The sequence below is a fragment of the Ictalurus punctatus genome, chromosome 10, assembly GCF_001660625.3.
Source record: "Ictalurus punctatus breed USDA103 chromosome 10, Coco_2.0, whole genome shotgun sequence".
Taxonomy (NCBI): Eukaryota; Metazoa; Chordata; class Actinopteri; order Siluriformes; family Ictaluridae; genus Ictalurus; species Ictalurus punctatus.
The window spans coordinates 25,456,755-25,481,292 of NC_030425.2; the positions used below are offsets into that span (position 1 = coordinate 25,456,755).

The 24,538-nt window shown below is 44.8% G+C and overlaps 1 protein-coding gene across 1 annotated transcript in view; it reads right to left on the reverse strand.

Annotated features, from left to right (window-relative positions):
• The window catches only part of LOC108271255 (zinc finger protein 609), a 71,564-nt gene that overhangs the window by 41,931 nt on the left and 5,095 nt on the right, over positions 1 to 24,538 (reverse strand). Inside the window, exon 2 of the mRNA XM_017478699.3 lies at positions 9,593 to 10,465. Within this exon, the coding sequence (XP_017334188.1) occupies positions 9,593 to 10,339 (747 nt within the window). The 5' untranslated portion in view covers positions 10,340 to 10,465. The remainder of the gene's footprint in view (positions 1 to 9,592; positions 10,466 to 24,538) is intronic.

Consider the following 24,538-nt stretch of genomic DNA (forward strand, 5'->3'; position numbering starts at 1 on the left):
GAGTGAGGGAGTGAGTGAGGGAGTGAGTGAGGGAGTGAGTGAGGGAGTGAGTGAGTGAGTGAGTGAGGGAGGGAGTGAGGGAGTGAGGGAGTGAGTGAGTGAGTGAGTGAGGGAGTGAGTGAGTGAGTGAGGGAGTGAGTGAGTGAGTGAGTGAGGGAGTGAGGATGGATGGACCGCTTTCCGGGATACAGTCGAGGTCATAAATTTACATACACTTTACATATATTCCACAAGACACAATAATAACCGAATTTACACAAATAAACCAGTTTGAAAGTTTACACACGCTGGATTATTAACACCGTGTGTCGTTCCCTGGACGACCAGCGACTGTGTTTATGTTCTGTGAGAGTTCTTCATGAGTCCTGAGCAGTTAAACTGCCCGCTGTTCTTCAGAAAAATCCTCCAGGTCCTGCACATTCTTTACTTCTCCAGCATCTTCTGCACATTTAAGCCCTTTCCAACAGCGACTATATGATGTCGACCCATCGTTACACGGTGAGGACGACTGAGGGATTCGTACACGACTATTACATAAAGGTCCAAACGTTCACTGATGCTCAACAAGGCAATACGATACATTAAGAGCCGGGGGGGTGTAAACTTTTGATGATCGGTGTACACTGTTATTTTGTTTCAAGATCTTTTTTCCCTCCATTTAGTACCTCCCTTGTTTCCCTTGTCTCCCTTGTTTCCCAGAAGACAAAATAATAACAATTTACTCAGATCATCCTGTTCTAAAGTTTACACCCCCCTGGCTCTTAATGTATCGCGTTGCCTTCTTGAGCATCGGTGAACGTTTGCACCTTTCGTAATAGTCGTGTACGAGTCCCTCAGTCGTGAGGGATGGACCTCGACATCATATAGCCACTAAATAAAAAGCAAGATGCGATTTTTACGATCCCTTTTTTAATTATTACCATTTTGCAGATTCAACAAGGCACATATAAACTTATGACCGCTTCGCCATACAAGTTATACAGTTACACAACCATGTCAAAACCGATAAAAAGAGCCGTTCGGTAGTCACACCAGCCACCACAGTCCACCATACAAACCCCTGCGAATGACTCGTTACTATAGAAACGATAACGTTAATACAGACCTGTGATTAGATTTACAGCCGGCATTCCTCTCCTCTCAGAGCTGCTTTTACAGAAACTTTTACAGAATCTGACCAATGAGATTGCATCCAATAAGACACCTCTGGATTCCAACTCAATCACCGCATACTGTAATAATACGACTTATAAACGGCTCCTCCTTCACCAGCATCCCTTATTACTCTCTCTAAAGTTAATACTTTGGGGGGAGGGGTGCAAAAACACACACACACACAAACACACACACCCACCCAGCCTGACACCGAAGACTTCCATCATCGCCTCGCTCAAAACGTCATCTCGACATTACATTTTCCCTCGTTAAACCACAACATGTATGTAATCCGTTTATTATTACTCTTGGATTCGTAGAGCGTCCGCCGTACAAGTCCCCGAGTACGCTGTCGCTATAGAAACAATAAGGTATTAGATATAGGACGTGCAAGCGCTCCGTTATAAACCTGAGAATTTGAATTTCATCCAGAACTTACAGGTACAGGAATCTGAACACCTTCCGACCTGAAGCTGGATTCTTGGACGCCGGATGACAGGAAGTGATGTCGTTGCCGGTAAAAAAATTTTTTTAAAAAACCAACCTGAAACGAGCAGAAAATTTGAGCACATGCATCGTCCTGGTCTCTAAGAAACCAACCGCACACTGCGGTAATAATCACAGGCTCTTAAGGGCACTCGTCTCTGTAATTAAGCACACGGCTGAAAGATACGGTTTTGGACTCGTATGAAGGTTTGTGCTCTTCCTCCAGGCCTGTGTGCTTATTATTAATACATCACAGCTCTGGCTTTAGTGCGCTCTTAGCTGCAAGACGATCGTATTGAACGGTCTGATATATTTTTTTTTTTTTGGTCTTGTGTGGATTAACAGCTTCTCCTAGTCGAGGAGAGCCCGGAGGCTGTGTCGCATCACCTCCGTACGCGAACGGCCGCGTCGCGCGCTCTGCCTTTGTGAAGCTTGCGTGGGACGCGGCGAGAGTCGGCCATGCTGAGGAATTTCAAATGGTGCAGGGTGAAGAACTGGAAACTCGAATCGTTCACCACGGAGTCTATTTAAAATACTTTTCTCTAGAAGATGACTGATGAGAAAGGGTTAAACCCCGCCTATCCATTACGCACACACAAAAAACAAAACACCTCTGCTACAGTTACGACCGCTTTGCGTTGGGGTTTTTTTTTTTTCCTCCAACGACAATGACAATTTTATTAGCTAGCCATAGCGCGCACAAACCCAAACGGCTGCCTCGGATCGATCCGATCGCTTGCGTGGTCCGACGTTCCTTCGGCTCTCAACTTTATTCCCATTTACTGTTTCACGGAATAAAAGGGATGAAAAACGTACAACCATGGGGGTCGGGGGGTTCGCAGCAGAGATCGTCGGTGCATCCGGCAAGTGTGCGTAGCTAGTGCAGGTAGCTAGTGCAGGTAGCTAGCTTTGTTAACCCGCCACCAGTGTGTCACTGAGCATGTAACACGGAACTTTTTCAAGTTTTCCCACTGATTAGTGAGTTTTTCAGTTTGGGTTTAACTAGTTCGCTTTAAAAGCTGGATATAGCTACTACGATTTTACATCCCGGCTAAAAGAAACAAACAACGCTCGAAAGTGAAAATCCACAAGCGACAAACTACAAGCGATGCAAGCGACTTTACAGTCCACCGTGGAGTTTGTTTGTGATCGTTGCGGCCGACAATGCTCGATTTTGCGGAAATTTACGATGCAATTTGCCGAGTTTTTTCTGCCGCTTCGCGGAAAGCTACTGAATTGGCAAAACTGCAATTGCACGAAATCGTTTTGCAGTGTCTTTCGCAGTGATTTTGTTTTTAGCTGTACTCATGTTCGACGCACCCGAATCGAAGACGTCACATGACGCGCTTTGGCCCGAATCTGCGGCGATTCTGAAATATTGCAAGCTCCTCCGGATATTGCGCCATTTCATTGATTTTGCATTCATTTCTGCGATCGCAAAATCCTGGACGGACTGACTTTTTTTTTTTTTTTTTTTTTTAATTTAAATTAAAACACACTGCACCACAGACATAAAAACTTAAAAGGTAAAATTCTACAATTCTCAATTCCGAACGAAATGAACCAACAATCCACGACAACAAAGTTGCTCCGATGCTTTGTGGCGTGATAAAGAGTTACTGTGACCACGTCGGAGTCAATCGTTTCCCTATAACTGCGGATCTGACAATTTCCCAGTCGCATTTTTTAATTGATTAAACATTTTAAGCCATTTACAGCTACATTTAATGTTGTGGAAGATCCATGAGACATAAAACAGTTCCCCTTATTGCTTATAACGGCTACAGTGCCCTCCACTAGTATTGCCGTTATCTTGGCAAAGGGAGGTAGCGCAAAAGCATTGACTAAAAGGGTGCCAATAATTGTTGCACACCTATATTTAAACTAAGATATAAAATTTTTTTAAACCAGTGTTGTGTTTTGCAGTTTTTTTGATATCCACGAGAGCACTCTGAAGTTTCCGAACAAAAGGTTAAACAACAGACAATTTTTCGCCGCCTCGCCTTCTTCGCTCATATTTAACAAGGGTGCCGATATTAATGGAGTGCGCCGTATAGACAAACAATCGCCCCCTCGCCGGCATTTCTTTTTTCTTTCTCTCTACTGACGTCAATAAGACAACCCCCCTCCACCTCCAAATCGTCGTGTTATCTCGTGGACGAAAGGGAAAAGCGCAAAGTCATCGGTCTTGAAGACTTTCCCATGTCAGAACTGCGCTGTCATGGAAACTCGACCTTCGGCTGGAAGACGATAAACACCACCGCGGTATCAAACTGAATAAACACAGCCGAGGTCGTTTGAATTTTACGACGGTCGTTTTGAGGAGGGACGAATGACTCGTATAAACCTGCGTAGGGGTTTTTTTTCTTTTTCTTTTTTCTTTCTAGGGCACAGATTTTTTTTTTTCTCTCTCCCTGCCTCCACCACAAGCAAAACAACTTTCGCTTCTGGTATTATATCAGCCGGGGGAAATCCCTTCGACCGCCCATGATTACATCCGCGAGACCCGACGCTCGAAATGATCACAGCCTTTATGATTCACCGTCTTTGACTTTGTCGTGTCTTCTCTCATTTCTCTCTCGGCCTCACAGAACACGGCGCGGTCGTCTAGCCCTTTCTAAGAGGTGCGGGCGATGCTCGGACAGATGGGACACGTCGCTCGACTACTGACGAGATAGCGTGTAGCGAGAATAAATTCGGTCTGCTCGTTATTTGCGACAAATTCCTGTCGTGTGTTATCGAAGGGAAAAAAAAAAAAAAAAAACACAATAGAAGTATCTGGATTCGTTTCGTGACGAGCTACTCGACACGTAGGAGGTTAAAGACGTCGGCCTTTCCTCCGGTCCAGACTCGACCCCCCCCCCCCCTCCTCCTCCTTGTCCTCTTCCATATCGTTTCTCCTGAAATGCCCTCTTCCCACCCCCCAAACACACAGGGGCGGTGCTTCTAATCCTCCCCCTGCCCTCACAGAGGGAAAGAAAAACCCACTCCCATCTTATTATTAACCCAGTGACCAGACCGACTGGACATCCATCCGCTTTCTATTTAAAGAATCTGTAGCGACTCGAGACGTTCGACAGATCTTTCATTTATCAGGCTTTTGTTTGTTTATCTCCCCCCCTTTTCCTCTCGCAAGCTTTCTTGCTGTTCGCTCTGAAAGGTGAAATGAGGCATGCTGGAAATCCGGCAGCCGACAATAGGAGACAGCTGCCCCTCTCTCTCTCTCTCTCTCTCTGAGCTTTTCAAGAGCTGAATTAGCAACGTAAGCTCAAGACACCCCCCCCCCACACACACACACACACTAGTCCAGAACACTCGTCCTCGCCTTACGAAGCTCAAAAAAAAAACCACGCAGAGGAAAAGGGCTTTGTTTCCTGATCCGTGATCGTTTGAGCATGAGAGGCTGAGACATTTCATCACCTTGTACGGTTTATCCACTTTGTTGGAGATCTGCCGAGGAGAGCCTGTGTGTACGTAAAATATCAATTATTACAACAAATCTTCCTTTCAGAGCTGAAAAGAATGGTGTGTGTGTGTGTGTTTTAATGCAGCAGGGAGATTTCACACTCTGGGACACTTTAATTCAGGTTGAAGAGTCACTCGGAGGTCAGCGGCAGAAATCCGTCCCAAAATGGCAGCGTGAGAGCACGACTCGCGCGTCAAGAACTCGAAGCTCGGTGATAAACGCTCGGTGCGACGTTTTCCGCCAACACGACGTCTCTGCGTTACTAATCGGCTCCTCGAAATCCCACCGAGACACTATTTACAGGTGAAAACTTTCAATGGCTAAAAACCTCAACCTTCATTATGACTCTCCTACCGCTCGGTCACTCAGTGACCGCACCGCTCAATTCTCAATGCTGATTGGACAGAAGGTGTTGATTACTTTTCTATTCCCAATTCGCCTACTATGCGGCTTAAATAGTGCTTAGCGTAGTACGTTGAAATGAGTATCCCAGAAGGTACCCGGACGGCCGACTGTTTCCGGTAGTGTGGATCCGTGGACACTTTTTCAGAGAATATTACCCACGGCTCCTTGTGCCAGGGAGGAGGAGGAGGAGGAGGAGGAGTTTCGTACTGGTTTGCTTCACCGGATTCAACTTGTAAACATAGCGAGCGACGAGTGTAACATTGTGCGAAGTGCGTCCTCAGGTAGTAGAGCGGGGTGTCCACTAATGATAGGGTTGGCGGTTCGATTCCCGGCCCACGTGACTCCACACGCCGAAGCGTCCCATATAAGCGCGGACCATTTCCCAACCTGCGTCTTCAGTATTTAAGTGTAAGAACTTAAAACTTAAACACTACATCTAAATGAAAATAAATGAAGGGAATGCTCACTTAAAGGACAGAGTATAAACTATATAAGGAATAATGAATGACGCAACGAGGAGTGTGTCTACAGTGAAGGTGTGTGCGACTAGACCGCAACGTCCTCTCCCGTGACGTGACGTGTTCGCGTCCCAATACTTGCATACCCTTTTGCTACACACTCAAAAAGCATGTACCTTTTCCCTCACAACAAGAGCGCATACTTTTCGCGCACAATATAAATATATTAAGATGGTTTACTGCGCTCGATCGTTCCAACACGATATCGTTTCTATAGCAACAGCCCGTTCATCGTTTCTTGATCGGTGAAAGCTCTACATAAACGGATTTTTTTATTTATTTATTTATTTTTTTAAATAAACGCGTGTAATCGCTGAATTTTTCCGTAAACGGACGTTTATTTAGCATTTGCGGAAATAGTCTGAAACCTTTTTTTTGGTCCTATCTAACTTTTAGATAGCTGATTATAGCCGTTATAGCGTAACTGAACGTGTTCCGTGGGCGCTCTGCAACGTTAAACGTGGCTATAAACGGATAAAAAGTACGGCGTGTTGTATTTTAATGCGCAGAAACTCATTAGCGGCGGCAGATTTCTGAAGCGTGAGAGGAATTGAACGCTACGAGAAACGCCAATAATAAAGTCATGATCGGAATGTAAACGCGACTCCGTTTTCTCCTGACGTTGATTATTTTCCTAAAACGACCTCTGACAGCACTACCGAGGGCTGTTCCTAATGATCTGCTCGTTAACTTATTTAATATCACGAAATCAAACAGTCTCGTGTGCATCAATTATGGCGACATAATTACACGAAACTGTGATGAATTAAGAAAGCTATGATGCTAATTTATGAAGCCATTCCTACTTACTTGAATGCTCCAAGGGAATTAATAAGTATTAGGTACATAACATTATTAGAGCTTACAACAAGATCTCATTTATTGCACTTTTTATTATTATTATTAACACCAACACGACTCCTTTCATGACATTTAGACTCTGTGCCGTTCTTATAATAATATAATGAAAATCTGATCACACGGTGTCGAACATTAACACACGTACACGGCCGTTTAATAAAATGAAGCCAATTTCTGTAGCTCTGAATTTTACCCCTCACACGGGGAACAGCTTTATAGAAGTGCTTCGATAATGCCATGAGCCACAAACACAGTCGTAAAGACACTATTATATATATATATATATATATATATATATATATATATATATATCTATCTCGCCGTACGAGCAGAGCCGGTGTAAACGCAGGGTTGTAAACGGCCGCGGCGTGGCTGTAATCATAGCACGTCTTAAATCTCACGTTTTCATTTCCATTCGTGTACTTTATGAAGTCGTGAACGCTCAAACGGTACAAACGTTGCTGGAGAAGAGCTCGTTCGTCTCCGTGAATTGAAATCGTATCACGGCCGGATTCGGTGGTATCGTCAAAGAGACGATCTTTGCCTTAGAGATCGAAATCGCTTCATGGGGCAGATTTGGTCGGGGTATTGTCAAATCCCTAATCCGTGCCCTATGAATCAAAACCGTACGTATGAGAATCAGCGGTATTATCGAATATCGAATCGTTGCCTTATCACTCGGTACGTTCACACGGACAACGATAATCCGATATGAACCCGATTAAGACGATACTCTGATTGAGAAACTAGCGTGTAAACAGCGATTTCTGATGACCTTAATCTGACTAAAGTCACACTCGGAGTAAACACAAATGGAACTAAGACGTGTGGAGTATTCCTGTTTTAGTCGCATTATAGAAGTGTGTTACAGACATGTACACACCTTAATCACACTGTTAACGTCGTGTGGGAGTTTTCACCGCATTTTGCGACAGGACACGTACACACACGGCAGCGCTCAACCGTTTCACGGCAAACAAGAGAGCACTGCTGCTATACAGTAGGAGAAATACATGTATCTCTATATACTATACAGTAGGAGAAATACACGTATCTCTATATACTATACAGTAGGAGAAATACACGTATCTCTATATACCATACAGTAGGTAAGTACGCGGTTTGGGACGCAGCCCACGGCTTCAAGCAGTCATCGATTCGCACGTACAGCATGATAAATAATTAACTGCACTTGAAGCTTTCGTACAATTATAAATGAAACACCCAAAACTGTACACGGTTCCATAACGAAGACCAACTGTATGTTGATACGTGAAATTCTGGAGGGACGTCGGACGGCGTGGCGCGGGGACGTAATGACGTGCGCCGTTAATCGATCTGTGTTCTATAACATGTAAAACAGGAACATGAAAGGAGTATTCTAAAAGCCACTCATGTAAACACCTTAATCACAATATCGTCTTATTCAGAATAAGGTCAATGATTACATTACTGCTCTCCATGTAAACGTAGTAGATGAAAATCGTGCGTATCAGAATCAGGGGCATTGTCAAATAACGAATCGTCGCCTTATCAGTGAAAATCGTATTGTAGCAGATTCGGTGGCATCGCCAAATACTGACTCATATCGCCATAAACGGTAAAAATGTGAAGAGTTAATATATCATCACAGACATCACCACGCCATCACAAGATATGAACACCAGCACTAATTGAGCTAAAAGGGCATTATGTCTTCCTCTAATGACTAGCACATGGACCATGAATATTTCCCTCATTCACTTCCTACATGGATAAACATCAGTGACACGGACTAATCCGTACACTATAACAACCTTAAAACAATAAACAGACAGTATTATTGTACAGTGCAAAGCGATTCCTCGAATCTGTTAAAGACGTAGGGCCAACAAACGGCTCTGCTGCATTCGAGCGTGCTCACAGCATCATTAGCTGTGTAAAAATAAATAAATAAATAAAGAAAGAAAGAAATAAATAGATAGATAGATTCTTTTAGCGTTTTAGCTATTAATCATTTAAATCCACACACAGCGTTTCCCAGCAGCTCCTTTCTCAACACCCCATTCTGGCTCTCGTATACCATGTCTATAAAGATCCTCACATGGCACAGAGATACAACGGCGTTCAGATCTACAATCTCGAGACATTGGAGTGCAGCAAAACAGCACGCGTTCTCGTGGTAAGGTTTCGGTTCTTTGTCGCGCTACGCGCTTCACCGACTCGATTCCTCTCTCTAGTTCAGAAAGTCATGACTTTAATCAGCGGTCTCGTAATCTTCATATTATTACCACATCTGACCACCAGAAAAACTAGGGGGGGACTAGGGGGGACACTCGGGGGGGGAAATAGGGGAAACGATGTGATGATTTGGATCGATGCGACAATTTAAAACCTGACAGTGAGGCAACAATCACAAATCGATTATTATAAATCCAAGATTATTATAAAGCCTGAGGTTTACGCCCCTAGTCGTAACCATGTGACTAAAGAGCTGCAAGGGTTACTGGTTTTTCCTCAATGAAACACACTTACCTCGGCATACGTTATTTACATTATGTTAACTGTCAAATTAGAGCCTTTCTATAAGGTTTCCAGGCAACCGAATCATGGGGTTGGGCAGCACAGGGAGCTAACCTGACCCCTTTCACATCCCATCACACGGTAGAAATAATCCAGGACTCCGCAGCGCTCTAATAAAACGTCAAACGCCCAAACTTACCTTTTCGTTTTTCACTTTCTTTAACACTCGGCACTCGCCGTTATCCATGTCCTCGGGTTCGGATTTAATGGACAAGGGTACTATTCCTACAGAATCCAGGGTGTTATTCCCATGTGGCTCGGTCACGGCCATGTCCACGTTCTGAGTACTGTCGAAGGAGGCACCGCGAGTACTGTTCCCAAGTGCTTGAGCGTTAGCAGCTACCTCCTTCTCGATAGCGACCACAGCGACCGCTCCTTCATTTTTCTCCTTCTTGTTTTTCCCGCTCGATACCTCCTTGTCCTTTTTGCTGCTCGGAACGCCGCGGGCCGTTTTCCCGCCCTTCTCTGTGCCTTTGCCAGGCGTGGCGTTCCCGGAGCCTCCTGAACCACCTGTCGTACAAGTAACCTCCACTTGGGTTCGTCCCTGGTGCTCTTTTTTCACGGCGTCTCCCGCCGGATTCTTGGTACTATTGTCCTTGGAGTTCTTGTTGCGCTTCGATTTCGACTTGCTCTCTTTGCCTTGAGGGGCGCCGACCGGGCTCACGAACTTGATATTGTCGGGCAGGGCAGCGACGGCGCTGGGCGGAGCTGCCATTCCCCCCGCTTCCTTGGAGCCAGACATCTCGAGTTTGTCCTTCTCTAAGTCAGCTTCGAGGTCGATGATCAGATTGCCGACGCCGATGTCCCACTCATCACCGCTGTCGTAAGGGTCCACCGCATTCGAGTCCACACCTTTCCCGCCTGCAGTGCCACCACTTAGGGACATTTTAGTGCCAGCTCCCCGAGTCTGTCACTGTAACGTCTGATCGCTCAGACTTCCAGGGGGTGGGGAGTAGGGGAAACAGGGGCCTCAACGTATCGATACCAACGTCCCGAACACCCACATCTTGCCCTAAAGGGAAGAAATAATAATAGTTACAAAGAGAAAACAGGATTAGCTCACACAGAGTCAAACAAAGAATCTTAATGACTGATAGAAGGCCAATGAACTTCCAAAAAAGCGACACTCAGCCTTATTTATCAATCTTTTAGCAAAGTTGTACGTACATCTTGTGTTTAAATGTCTTCACAGGCCACAACAAACTAAAAACTCCCGCCAGAAGTATCCGCAATGCTGATCATCCTCATCAAGTGCGTTTATTCCTAAACGCGGATGAATTAACGAGTGCGTTCACAAGTTAGCCACGCAGACAAAACCCCACAAAAGGCAAAGCTCTTCGAGAGCGGTGATCGAGTGCCTCGGAAGCGCGACAAGCGCCGGATCTTCCGGTAATGCAGCTCGGCCATCGCAGCCCATCATGACGCCTGTCCAATCTTCATGTTTATTGAGCGCCATTACTTTTGTTCCAACTTCATAGCTGGGAGATGGATTATCGATGCGGTTATAAACTATGTCCACGATATCATCGTATCGTGATACCTTTTGGAAAAAATAAACAAAGTTGTATTTATTAAACTGTATCAGTATCAAAGTAAAATCTCTTTACGTTTATGTTTTCAACGTAAGTTAGATAAATTATGCCGCACATCTCGATACATATCGTATCGTATAAAGGTTTTCGAGTATCGTGATACGATATCTTTGGCGTATCGCTCAGCCCTAACAGCCGGTCTCGTCGGTCACGAAATTCTTCAGCCCATACTGGAGTGTTTTTGCGATCGTTTTGAAAATCGAAAAACGCTCGATTTTGCTGTTGCGCGGCCAAAAACGTGTACACGTCACGTCATCACACAGTCCGTACAGGATTTCGCGGAGGTTTTTTGGTGATTATTGGGGCCAGAAATTCTTGATTTCGCTGTAGCTTTCCAATTTTTTTTAAAAAAAGTTCTTTGTACTTTTTTTGCGGAAAACGACTCGAGGTTTTTAATTTTAGCCGTACTCCTCTTTTGACGCGCGTGAATCGAAAAGGGCTTCAGCTGGACGCGTGGCGCGATGACGTGTCACGTGACGCGTCTCGGCCCAACCCTACGGGAAAACCGCGAGCTCCTCCGAATATTGCGGAGTTCGCTTGATTTCCGTGTTCATTCCTGCGATCACAAAAAAAAACAAAACAAAAAGACGTCGAAATCCTGGACGTCCGAGTCACGTGTAGTGAAAGTGAACAAGCCGTTTAAACCTGACGGCGTAATCGAGGTTCGAATTAAATACGCAAATTTACACCAACTCTACGAATGTCTACTACTATTGTAGTTAACTATTGTATTTAATATTACTAGGTTTTCCTGAACACCCCGTTACTCGAGAGTCATTTACGAAGAAACGTGTCCCATCTCTCTCAAAGTAAAACGGATCACGATGCCGGAGATTAACGGGGAGTAAAAACAAGAAGATAAAGCTACAGTCGGGACGAAGCCGTGAACGGGGAAGGGCTGTTGAAATCCGGCGCTTAGTCAACGCTCCATGGCCGGAAACTAATTGAACCAGCCGTGCTCCTTTTCACAGGCCACGGAGCTTGGAGAGGTTTAGCGGTCTAAAGCTTGAAAGGCCATCCCTAGTCAAAGGAGCATGACCTTTAACCCTACTCATTGTAAATAATCGACACTGACGTCTGCAGCATCTGTCCGGAGGAGATTGTAAAGGCAGATAAGGGTAGGCAGAAAAACAAAAATAATACCCCACCCACGCACACGTTAAGCCGAGTTATCTGATTAATTATAGAATACACAAACAGGCTTTATTAGATTGTTGTCATACCCCTGAGTAGCATCAGGACATACGGTTCTGCTCCTGCTCTGAACAGCTTGAATACATTACACTCGCTCATGTCTTTTGATCTTCGCCACGTCGCATCCGTCAGCGCAGACGGCAGACGAAGGGCGCGAAAGTCATCGTTTATCACTCGCGGCGTCATCGCATACGGCGGCGCTTACGGCTTCACGCTGAAGACCGTGTGTCATGGGGTCACGATTGTTCGCAGCGTATGATCGGACGGTTCCTTCTGGTTGCGCTTCTGAGATCGTGCGCAATAGGCCATCGTCCTATCGTGCCCTTCGAGGGGGGAAATGAAGTGGGCGTGGCCAGAAACACGCAACACGTGGCGTGTACACTTCACGCCATTACACAGTCCGGATTGTTGCGGCCAAAAACGCTTGACTTTTCTGCAGCCTTTTTTTTTTTTAATTTAAAAAAAAAAAAAAACAGAACAAGTAGTTCGCTCTGTTTTGCGGGAAGCGACTTGGGAAAATCGCGCGGAATAGTTTCGCACGCTCTTTCACAGGGATGTTTGTTGGTAAGCGAGAGCTTTTCGCTGTACTCGTGTTCGACGCACGTGAATCGAAGAGGGTTTTGGCCGAATGCGCGTCGTGATGACGGCACGTGACGCATCCTGGCCCAAATCTGGGGGGGTTTTTTTGGTTAAACTATAACCGTGTCCATCATACAAACTGATATGAAATACGTGCGCATTTTCTTACGTTTTGAGAGAGAATGAACCACGTTAAATCGTCTGACTTGATGGATTCCAACCGCCAAGATGTCCATCAGCGATTCATGATACTATCGCCAATCGTCTCAAGCCTAGTTCACATCCTTAGTATGCCTGGCTGCGACTCTACAAAAATACAGCTTTGTCCAAAAAATTTAAATAATTTAAAAAAAAAGTACAACGACAACTCGCTCTGGAATCGTACTACAGCACCGCACGTTCGTAACTTTATCAAACACACCGGCACAGCACTGTTCCCCAGAACCAAACCAAACATCCATCCATTTTCCATACCTTATTCTACACGGGGTCGTGGGGAGCCTGGAACCTATCCCAAGGAACCCCTGGATGGGGAGCCAGTCCATCGCAGGGCACAATCGCACACCCATTCACATACTACGGACAATTTAGACACGCCGATCAGCCTACAGCGCACGTCTTTGGACCGGGGGAGGAAACCGGAGTACCCGGAGGAAACCCCCGCGGCACGGGGAGAACTTGCAAACTCCGCACGCGCCTGCTAGAGGCAGGATTCCAACATCGACAACCGGGGGTGCGAGGCAAACGCGCGATCCACTAACGCCAGCGCAGAAAATGTTTGCTTAGATGTAAAGAGACTAGATTTGACTGGTTTTACTTTTGTTAGGAATACATGATACTTTATTAAATTCCCCATGCAAGGGATTTCAGTGTGAAGGAGTTTCAGCTAAATAAATAAATAAATAAATAAATAAGTTTTTGGGATATCGGCTGATACTCGAGGTTTCGGTATCGGAAAGTGATCACGTCTTTAGCTAGGTAGCTACTGCTATGCTAGTTACACTGTAGAGCTCCACCTTTCCTTGCAGTCGGTCTTTCAGCTTACAACAACAACAACGTGATAAATACACACAGTGAAAGTGATTTTAATCTTCCAAAGAAAGAACTCCTCCTCTGGGATTGAATCATTTTTGCTTCCTTTTGTTTTTCACTTCTTCAGAGCAGGTTATCCCGTGAAAACTTCAAACCCTGACACCCGTATAAACACACAAGCCATCCTGTTAACCATCTCATGTCTTATAACATATAATGCATCCTAAACCACTTCGTCCTCTTTGATTTTTGATTTTTTTTAGTCGCCCTGTGGAAAGATAAAACGGTCGACTCTGAGGTGACGGCACTTCCGGGTCAGGACCCGAAGCCTGCGGGTGATTCATTAAGCTGAACGGCACCGAGGAAGCTGCCGTCTAATCTCTCACAGATGTCCGAGCCTTCATGCCGAAGAACCTGCAGCTGCCCTTCCTGCTAGAACAGCGCGGTGCAGGTCAGGCACGAGTCTGTACCATCTGGAGGCCTGCTGCGGAGTACCGAGTACTTCTCGTGTCCCGTTATCGCAAAACTGACACTTAGGGAATCCCTCGAGCTTCTCTGTGAAATGTCAGGAAGGAGCGCGAGCGGGGGAAACGGAAACAGGGAGGAACTCGTCACTGACGGCTAAGTGGAGAAGATTACAGAGACATGGAGGAAAAGAGACTGCAGGGAAAACGCTCAAAGGGGGCAAACGTTAAGGGCAAAGATCAGGATTATGCAACGCTCACTGACTGCATGCGCCGTTTGTTTAAAGAAAGAAAAAAAAAAGATTTCAGAACCCGTAAGGTTCCGCAAACTCATTCTTTGTTCGTTAGAAAAACAAGGACACAGCGCTTTATTTTATTTTATTTTCTTGGAACGAACAACAAGGGGGACATTTCCCCCCCCTGATAATATTATTATTATTATTAAAAATGTTTTTAATTCTTTTACGCAAAGTCTAAAAATCAAACATTCATGGAATCAAATATTAAAAATAATGAAGAAACGCTACTGCAGGACGTTTCAGCAATTCAACCAGGAAGTTCCCCCCGAACGCCACCGTTCAACACGTTCTCTCTGCTTCAGAGGAATCTTAATACTTCCGTCCATCCATCCATCCACTCATCCCTCCAACCATCCATCCACTCATCCATCCTTCCGTCCACCCATCCACTCATCCATCCACCCTTCCTTCCAACCATCCATCCTTCCTTCCATCCACTCAGCCATCCACACATCCTTCCATCCATCCACCCATGCATCCTTCCTTCCATCCATCCACCCTTCCGTCCATCCATCCACTCATCCATCCTTCCGTCCATCCATCCACACATCCTTCCATCCATCCACCCATGCATCCTTCCTTCCATCCATCCACCCTTCCGTCCATCCATCCACTCATCCTTCCAACCATCCATCCACTCAGCCATCCACACATCCTTCCATCCATCCACACATCCATCCTTCCTTCCATCCACTCAGCCATCCACACATGCTTCCATCCAACCACCCATGCATCCTTCCTTCCATCCATCCACTCATCCATCCACTCTTCCTTCCATCCATCCACCCTTCCGTCCATCCATCCACTCATCCTTCCAACCATCCATCCACTCAGCCATCCACTCAGCCATCCACACATCCTTCCATCCAACCACCCATGCATCCTTCCTTCCATCCATCCACACATCCATCCTTCCATCCATCCATCCATCCACTCATCCATCCACCCATCCTTCCAACTATCCATCCTTCCTTCCACTCATCCTTCCTTCCATTCACTCATCCTTCCATTCATCTTCCTTCTTTCCTACCATCCATCCACGCACCTTAACAGTCCGTTCGGGATTTTGCGATCGCAGAATCTAACGGCAAATCAAGCAAACTCCGTGATATTCGGAGGAGTGTGAAATTTTTCAAAATTGCCGCAGATTCGGGTCGAGACGCGTCTTGTGACGTCATCACAGCGCTCGTTCAGCTGCTACGGACAATCTGGAGACGCCGATCAGCCTACGACGCGCGTCTTTGGACTGGGGGAGGAAACCCCCGAAGCACGGGGAGAACATACGGCTTCGCGCACGCACGCACGCATGCACACACACACACACACACACACACACACACACACACACACACACAGGAAGGAGGCAGGAATCGAACCCCCAACCGAGGAGTGCTAACCACTCAGCCACCAGGTTAGAGAGGTCTCTAAAAAATAAAAAAATAAGTCTAATCTTACCTAACGTACATTTAAATTATTATAGGAAAATAACAACAACAAACAAAGCACACAACTCATGTCATTGAATCTACCATCTTACTTTTCTTGAGAAATATTTTCCATGATTTGTTCTCCCTCTTTTCAGAAGAACAAAAATCCCCACAATGACTGTCACAACGATACGCCGGTTTATAGCCAGTTCACTTTTATTTTTTAAACTCAGAAGCGGCCATATTTGCAACATACAAGCAAACATGTGACCTCAAAACACTCCCTAGACCTAGCACCAGACCAGCATACGCGAACACGTCACTTCAATCACGACTCACAGAAACACTCCCGACCCGAACAGGAGGAAATACCCTGAGCTCCGCCTTCGCGCCGAACGAGCCGCAGAGAGCCGATATTTAACCCCTGTTCTAGTTCTACACGCCGCGTCCGAGCACCTCGAGACGGCACAGGCAGATCGATGCTGCGATCTCCGGCGCGTTACCGCCTGCCGATTCTCGGCCCACGTAATTGGCGAAACTAAGCGACTGACAGACGAGCCGCTGCGTTGTGTTGAAACGTTCAGAAAGACGGAGCGTATATGTTCTCCACGTCGTTCGGGGATGGCAGATAATTCACTAAAGCAACTATTACTGAAACGCATTAGCGCTGCTTTTAGGGATCTCGCTCGGTGCGCGCTTTTTCCACGCCGTGTTTTCTCTGGACAAGAGAACGCCGGCCGCATCCGCTCGCTCGCTCGCTCGCTCGGGGAGCGACGGGAATCGGAGCGTTGAATTCAATCAGGCACGTAACACGTTTTCCTGATGATGGCTGGGTTCGGGCATATTGTTCTGTGCTTTATGGGATAGAAGAGCGGCGCAAAGAAAATATCAGACCTCTAGAGCAGAGCTCACACACACACACGGAGGCCACTTTAATAGGAACATGTTCATGCCAGTCACGTGGCAAGAGCACAATGCACAAAACCACGCTTCAGTTAGCGTACACGTCAGACATCGGCGTGTGGTCTCGTGGTTGTAGGCGTCAGACAGGCAGGTTTGAGATTTTCAGAAAGTGCTGAACTGCTAACAGTTTCTGAAGGTTTGCACAGAACTGTGTGAGGAAAAAAAAAAGAAAGAAAAAACCAGACAAACCCACAGCCAGCAAGCGGTAGGCGGCGTGTGAAAAGTAACTGCAGGAAATCGCTGATGAGCGAGGTCAGAGAAAAGACCCCAGTACTACAGTAACCACTCTTTACAACCGTGGCGAGCAGAAAAGTCTCTGAAGACAGCAGAAGACCCGATTTATTCCTCAGGGGATTCCGCCGAGTTTTCGTGCTTTCTTTTAATGCTGTTGTCGCACTACTCGGATGGGCGAAACCGCAATCGGACGCACTTGTCTCTCGCGGCGATGTCTGTCGGTAAAGTTCGCCGCACGCGAAACGAACACGGCCGTGTCTGAAAGCGCGATGGCGTCACGTGACGCGTCTTGGGATGGATCTGCAGTCGTTTTGAAAGATCGAGAGATCCTGCGAACGTTGCGGAGTTTGCAAGATTGTGCTTCGATTTCTGCCATCGCAAGCTCGACAAGTCCCGGAGAGACTGCCTGTCGGACGCTATGGTGGAGGCGGGGTCACCAAACCTGTTCAGATGACAAACAAACAAACAACAAAAAAAAAAAAAACACACAACGCACGCTGCCTGGACTTCAAGTCGTTAAATTCGACCGAACCGTGGTTAAAAGTTGAGCGCTAGAGCTCACGCCGACTCCCCCTCCCGCTCCCGCTCCGAAACGCCCGTCAGCCACCGATATGAACGAGGTCTAACGTTTAAATCTCGGCGTTGGGATCGAGCGATTAATCAAATAACGGAGTGACGCTGAGCGCCGAGCTGTCCTCTGTAATTTGCTAATCAGAGGAGGTCATGCTAAGGTTAATGCTTTTCATTCAGGAGCTGTACTAAAAATAATCAGGCATAACTAATTACACCCGGAGTTTCTGCTGAGCAAACGGGGCTCTAATGAAGTGCAGACGTTTTCAGATCCAGCCTACTGGAACCACGCTGACCAACAATCAGCGCTCCGGCCAGGATCGTACCTCCGCGCAGGTAGAGGCTGATTGGGATTTATCCGGCACGTCTGCGCGCTCCGGAGACCCGACCTGCACGGGATCCTCTCAGATGCATTCGAACACAGGATGAGGACCTCGATTAGCAGCTCCACTTGAGACGCAGTTTACAGTAGATTAAGCCTCTCTTCGCTAATATTAGAGGAAGAATACGCGGTGCAAGAAGGGAAGGAGGGAGAGGAAGGTTGCGAGTTTAAATCCCGGGACTGGATCAGAGCGTTATCCTCGACGGCCCGTCTCTGTGCTTTAAAAATCTACTCTACAAAGTCATTTGCGTTGCATAAAGACCTGACGAATGAATATAAAATGAAGGTCAAAACCTGCACATTAAATATACCGCAGTCGTGCAGAACACCACACACACACACACGCACTCAAAACGCGGTGCATTTATCTTCGAGAATCACAACGAAAAACACTTTTCATAGGGGTGAAACATTCATCGGGAGAACGACGGTGTAAAACGTCAGACGAGGGTGTATTCTCTCTCTCTCCGTCTGATAGTAAGCGATAGAACAGCTTCATTAGTGTAAATTAGCAAAACAAACTGTACATCAGTGAACGTGAAATGAAGCAGAGCTGTTCCGAAATGCCGCCGTCTACGGACTTAACCGAGCGCACGTCCCGCATCGCTGAATCGCTCGTCCGATTTCAGCTCCCGATTCCTCGGAATAATCGTTTCTTAATCGTTATGGCAGCAGCGGCTGGTGATATTCAGATTCTCCAAAAGGTCTGCTGTAAGCATTAAGCAGCCAAGAAAACGTCACGGGTTCAGGGAAGCTAAACACTCATTTGGGACAGATCTTGAAGCGGGTCATCATCCGTCGGTCGTGTTTTAATAAACCGCAATCGATATGAGATTCACGATACAGGACTTTGTCCGCAGTAAAATTGAGATGCCGGTCTACAAACGCCCGGTTCGTAGAGTTCGGAGGAAACTCCGTGACGTCCGGGATGAGGTCAAGCTCAGAGAGTCTGATGGTAAGTTTGGACATGTTTCCCGATCGACGGTGGGGGTCAAGGGTCGGGGTTCTGATATAAACACCTGAAGATTGGGAGTTCAAATCCCCAAAATGCCCATAATAATAATAATAATAATAATAATAATAATAATAATAAAATAAATAAAATAATAATAATAATAATAATAATAATAATAAATAAATAAAATAATAATAATAATAATAATAAAATAAATAAAATAATAATAATAATAAAATAAATAAATAATAATAATAATAATAATAATAATAATAATAAGAGGGAGAAGAAGCACCACCTTTCATACATTTCAAAAGCAGCACAAAGTGCTTCGAACTAAAACCTTGAGACAAAAATAAAATACAACGAATGAAATCAATAACAGTAAAGAAAAAGACATTTTAAAAATATCTTCTATGATAAAAGGTGTGTATAATAGAATAAAAGTACAGTAATTAAAGGATTAAAACTTTTTTTTTTTTAAACGTTAAAGCACATAGTGTTAAAAGTGAAGAAAAAAAAAAGACGGTTTTTGTTGTATTTTTATTATCATTTTAAACCAGTCATAGAGTCATCAGATCCTGATGAATGTTTAATGCTAATGTCTCGTATCGTATCCTCCCTCATCGCCTCCCGGCTACCGGATGGATCCGGAACGAATGAAACGGTTTGTAACTCATAAAATAAGAATAAAATCAGAATGACGCGATGTGCTAGGTGTGAGAGACGTCCGCCAGAGATTCATCATGAAGCCGGAAACTCCACTGTCTGAATGCTACTAAACGCCGATTGGCCAACGTATAGGGCGTGTCTACTTTACTTTTCTCCGGAGGATTACGGGTGTTGTGGTTTGTCTGGAGGAAGGTACACGTGCCACATACGTCCAATACGTCTATAGATTAATAAATGAACCGTTTCAGACCGGAGCGTGGAAATGAAGTGAAAAACCGGAATGGATAAACAGGAAACGAGGGCGATCTGGACGTGTTTCACGTTCGCCAACCAAACTGTGAATCTTCCGACAGTACAAGCAACCGTAGACATCTTCTACAGCTAGAGCGAGAGAGAAATGTCTACACACGACGTTGGGCGAGTGAATAGAACAGCTCTTACCCAGTATGTTGTTCTTGATCCTCACTCACTATCAGTCATCGATTACAGGAAATCCCAATCCTTAAAGTGCACCTATTACGTTTTTTCAAATATTACCTTTCATTTAGTGTGTCATATGTCACTGTTTGTGAACGTAAAAAGTCTGCAAAGTTTCAAAATGTTGTCAAAGCGCACGACAAACGGAGTTACTGACTCCCGAAAGAAGGAATCGATTCTGAACAGCTGAATCGAGTCGTTAGTGATTCCAGACTTTACTTCCTGTACTAACCTACGTAGGTTTGTAACAAAAAGCCCCGCCTCCGGTCTTCATCGGCTGCTCGCTGACAGACGGAGCTGAAACCCGTTACGGTAGTGGGCGTTTCCTTTCCGACAAACACTGGCAGTGGTAGACTAATCACGACAGACTGAGACATCTGACCAATTAGAGCAGAGTATGCTCTCTGACAGGAGGAGCTTAAAATGAATCGTTTAGAACGGATCATTGTACGAGTCGTTTGTGACACTGGTCGGGGGTAATGCTGCAGTTTAAATTATGAGCAATTTAAAGTGTTTTTTGACCTCAGATGCGTGTAAATCTATCGTATGAGACGTTTAAAATAAAATAAGGCACATTTCAAAACTATAATAGGTGCGCTTTATAATACTTTACTTAACCCTTGTATGATCACTACTAATACCGTAACTCTCAACTGACTGCTCATTAACATTAGACTGATCACTAACGTGACCTGGCTGGCTTGTCCCTAATGCTACCCGTGTTTATCTGCTGTTGTTGCTGTGCTGCACTTTCGACAGAGCAAACTGCACGCGTTTGTGTGGAGGCGTCTATCAGTGCGTTTACACGGACAACAATAATCCAAAATTAACCCGATTAAGATGATACTCTGATTGAGAAACTAGCGTGTAAACAGCGATTTCTGATGACCCTAATCCGACTAAAGTCACACTCGAAGTAAACACAAATCAGATTAAGACGTGTGGAGTATTCCTGTTTTAGTCATGTACACACCTTAATCACACTGTTAACGTCGTGTGGGAGTTTTCACCGCATTTAGCGACAGGACACGTACACACACGGCAGCGCTCAACCGTTTCACGGCAAACAAGAGAGCACGGCTGCGTCCGTAACCGCGTACTAACCTGCTATACAGTAGGAGAAATGCATGTATCTCGGCTACTATACAGTAGGTAAGTACGCGGTTTGGGACGCAGCCCACGGCTTCAAGCGGTCGTCGGTTTGCACGTACAGCGTGACAAATAATTAACTGCACTTGAAGCTTTCGTAAAATGAAACGCCCAAAACTGTACACGGTCCCATAACGAAGACGAACTGTATGTGGATACGTGAATTTCTGGAGGGAACGTCGGCCGGCGTGGCGTGGGGACGTAATGACGTGCGCCGTTAATCCATCCGTGTTCTATAACGTGTAAAACGGGAACATGACCGGAGTATTCTAAAAGCATATTCAGAATGAGGTCAATAATTAGATTACTACTGTCCATGTAAACACAGTCTCTGCTTTTTCCCCTCGCTTCACATGCTGAACGTCCCGAGGCGGGAAACGTCATTATTACAACCTGCAAATGACCTCTTACAAGGCAACATGAACGTAGCATAAATTATATTCTGTGAAACACTTGAAGTACAATATGACCAAATTCCCATTAGATACGATACCAATCGAATGCACGGAAGACATGGTAGTGCTAACCAGAACGAAACAAAACAATGGTCTATTTTTTTTTTTGCTAAATGCACCCACTCTCTCATACAGGTTATAATAAAAACATGATAAATGCTGACATGGCGCTTCACTCCCTCATCGCTCCAATATTGGAATTTGGGATAAATCCAAACGATAATTGACGCATTTGTTTTTGCTTATACGCTTGTGTGTTGCTGTCACTGCCTGTACTAGCTCCAGGCAAATGAAAAGACACGTAACACTTGAAGAGGAAGGCTGGAAAATAAAATGGAACGAAACGATTTTCCCTCCTTGCGTTAACCTGCAACTTCCGTTTACAATCATTATGTCTGATTTTTGATTGACCTTTCTCATGGCTACGTAGGGAAAAGTAACCGACGCTCCACTTTTAAAGATTTTAACGTCTTACACTCACTGCACTTCATATACGGGTTATAATCTAAACTTGCGGTCAATTCCACAAAGGTAAAATTGTCGGTTGTTAATATCGGTATGTCTATCAGCTATACCAAGCTGCTGAGGATCGGTTATCGTGTCGGCGCGAGAAACTCGACATCAGTGCATCCCAGGTAGGAATGGCTGATATAGACTTAAAACTATATCACGATACTTCATGGTATTTTTTGCGGTAACGACAAAAATGACGATATTAAAATATTAACATTCAACACTGACTACATTTACATGGAGAGCAGTAATGTAATCATTGACCTTATTCTGAATAAGACGATATTGTGATTAAGGTGTTTACATGAGTGGCTTTTAGAATACTCCTTTCATGTTCCTGTTTTACACGTTATAGAACACAGATCGATTAACGGCGCACGTCATTACGTCCCCGTGCCACGCCGTCCGACGTCCCTCCAGAATTTCACGTATCAACATACAGTTGGTCTTCGTTATGGAACCGTGTACAGTTTTGGGTGTTTCATTTTTAATTTTACGAAAGCTTCAAGTGCAGTTGATTATTTATCATGCTGTACCTGCAAATAGACGACCGCTTGAAACCGTGGGCTGCGTCCCAAACCGCGTACTTACCTACTGTATAGTATATATAGATACGTGTATTTCTCCTACTGTATAGTATATAGAGATACGTGTATTTCTCCTACTATAATATATCGAGATACGTGTATTTCTCCTACTGTATAGTATATAGAGATACATGTATTTCTCCTACTATATAGTATATATAGATACATGTATTTCTCCTACTGTATAGTATATCGAGATACATGTATTTCTCCTACTGTATAGTATATAGAGATACATGTATTTCTCCTACTATATAGTATATCGAGATACATGTATTTCTCCTACTGTATAGTATATAGAGATGCGTGTATTTCTCCTACTATAATATATCGAGATACATGTATTGCTCCTACTGTATAGTATATAGAGATGCATGTATTTCTCCTACTACACAGTAGGTAAGTTCGCGGTTTCCGACGCAGCCGTACTCCCTTGTTTGCCGTGAAACGGTTGAGCAGTGCCGTGTGTGTACGTGTCCTGTCGCACCATGTGGTGAAAACTCCCACACGACGTTAAAACGTACTGAATGTCTTTGTGTTCACATCAGCAGTCTTGAGAGCAGTGCAAATGCAAACGTTGATCCAAAAAATTTTAACCGAACCGTGACCACCATCAAATACTAAACTATACCAGAATTTCAATTTTATTCAAAAATTTTAATTCCAGTGAACATGCAAACACCAATACACGCAGGATTCATAATCTAAACTCCGCCTTCCGCTTGTTCTCGTTCTATGTGCGAGATGCCCACTTTGCTGCTTTTAGCCACGCCTACAAAACTCCATAAAAGACAACATAACAACCCAGCCATTGTGGCACGTCGGGTCCCATAGACACACGACAACGCGTCCTTGTCACAGGGTGCCATTACTTCAGTCCTATCTGAATGGCTAGTCTTATTTGTTTTAATTCATGGATTCGTTTTTTAGGATTGCGTTCTTTCTTTCTTTCAAACTTGACAGTGTAATATTGTATATAAGATCGCAACGCATCATCGCCAATTATACGATTTGAACCAGAACAATCATCGAGGTTTACATTAGTGAGTGTCCTTATACGTAAATCTACACAAACCAAGAGCGAACACAGGATACGAACGTTTTTCTGAACGAACTGGATTGTTATGAATCCGTCCCTCCGGCATTTCTCGAGAAACGAACGCAAAACCAAGCAAACTCCGCGATATTCGGAGGAGCTTACAAATTTTCGAATTTACCGCAGATTTTCCGCAGGTTTGGGCCGAGACGCGTCACGTGACGTCAACCCAACGTGCGTTCAGCCGAAGCCCTCTTTGATTCACGTGCGTCGAACATGACTACAGCTAAAAGGTCTCGTTTACTGACAAACATCCCTGTGAAAGACAATTTCGAAACAATTTCGAAACAATTTCATGCAATTGCAATTTCGTCAATTCGAGTAGTCTTCTGAAATAAGGCACGGCGATATCAAAGCACGCAACAATCACAAAAACACTCGCGATTTTTTTTTTTTTGCGAAATCCTGTACAGACTGATGAATACCGTATTTATCGTATAAATGC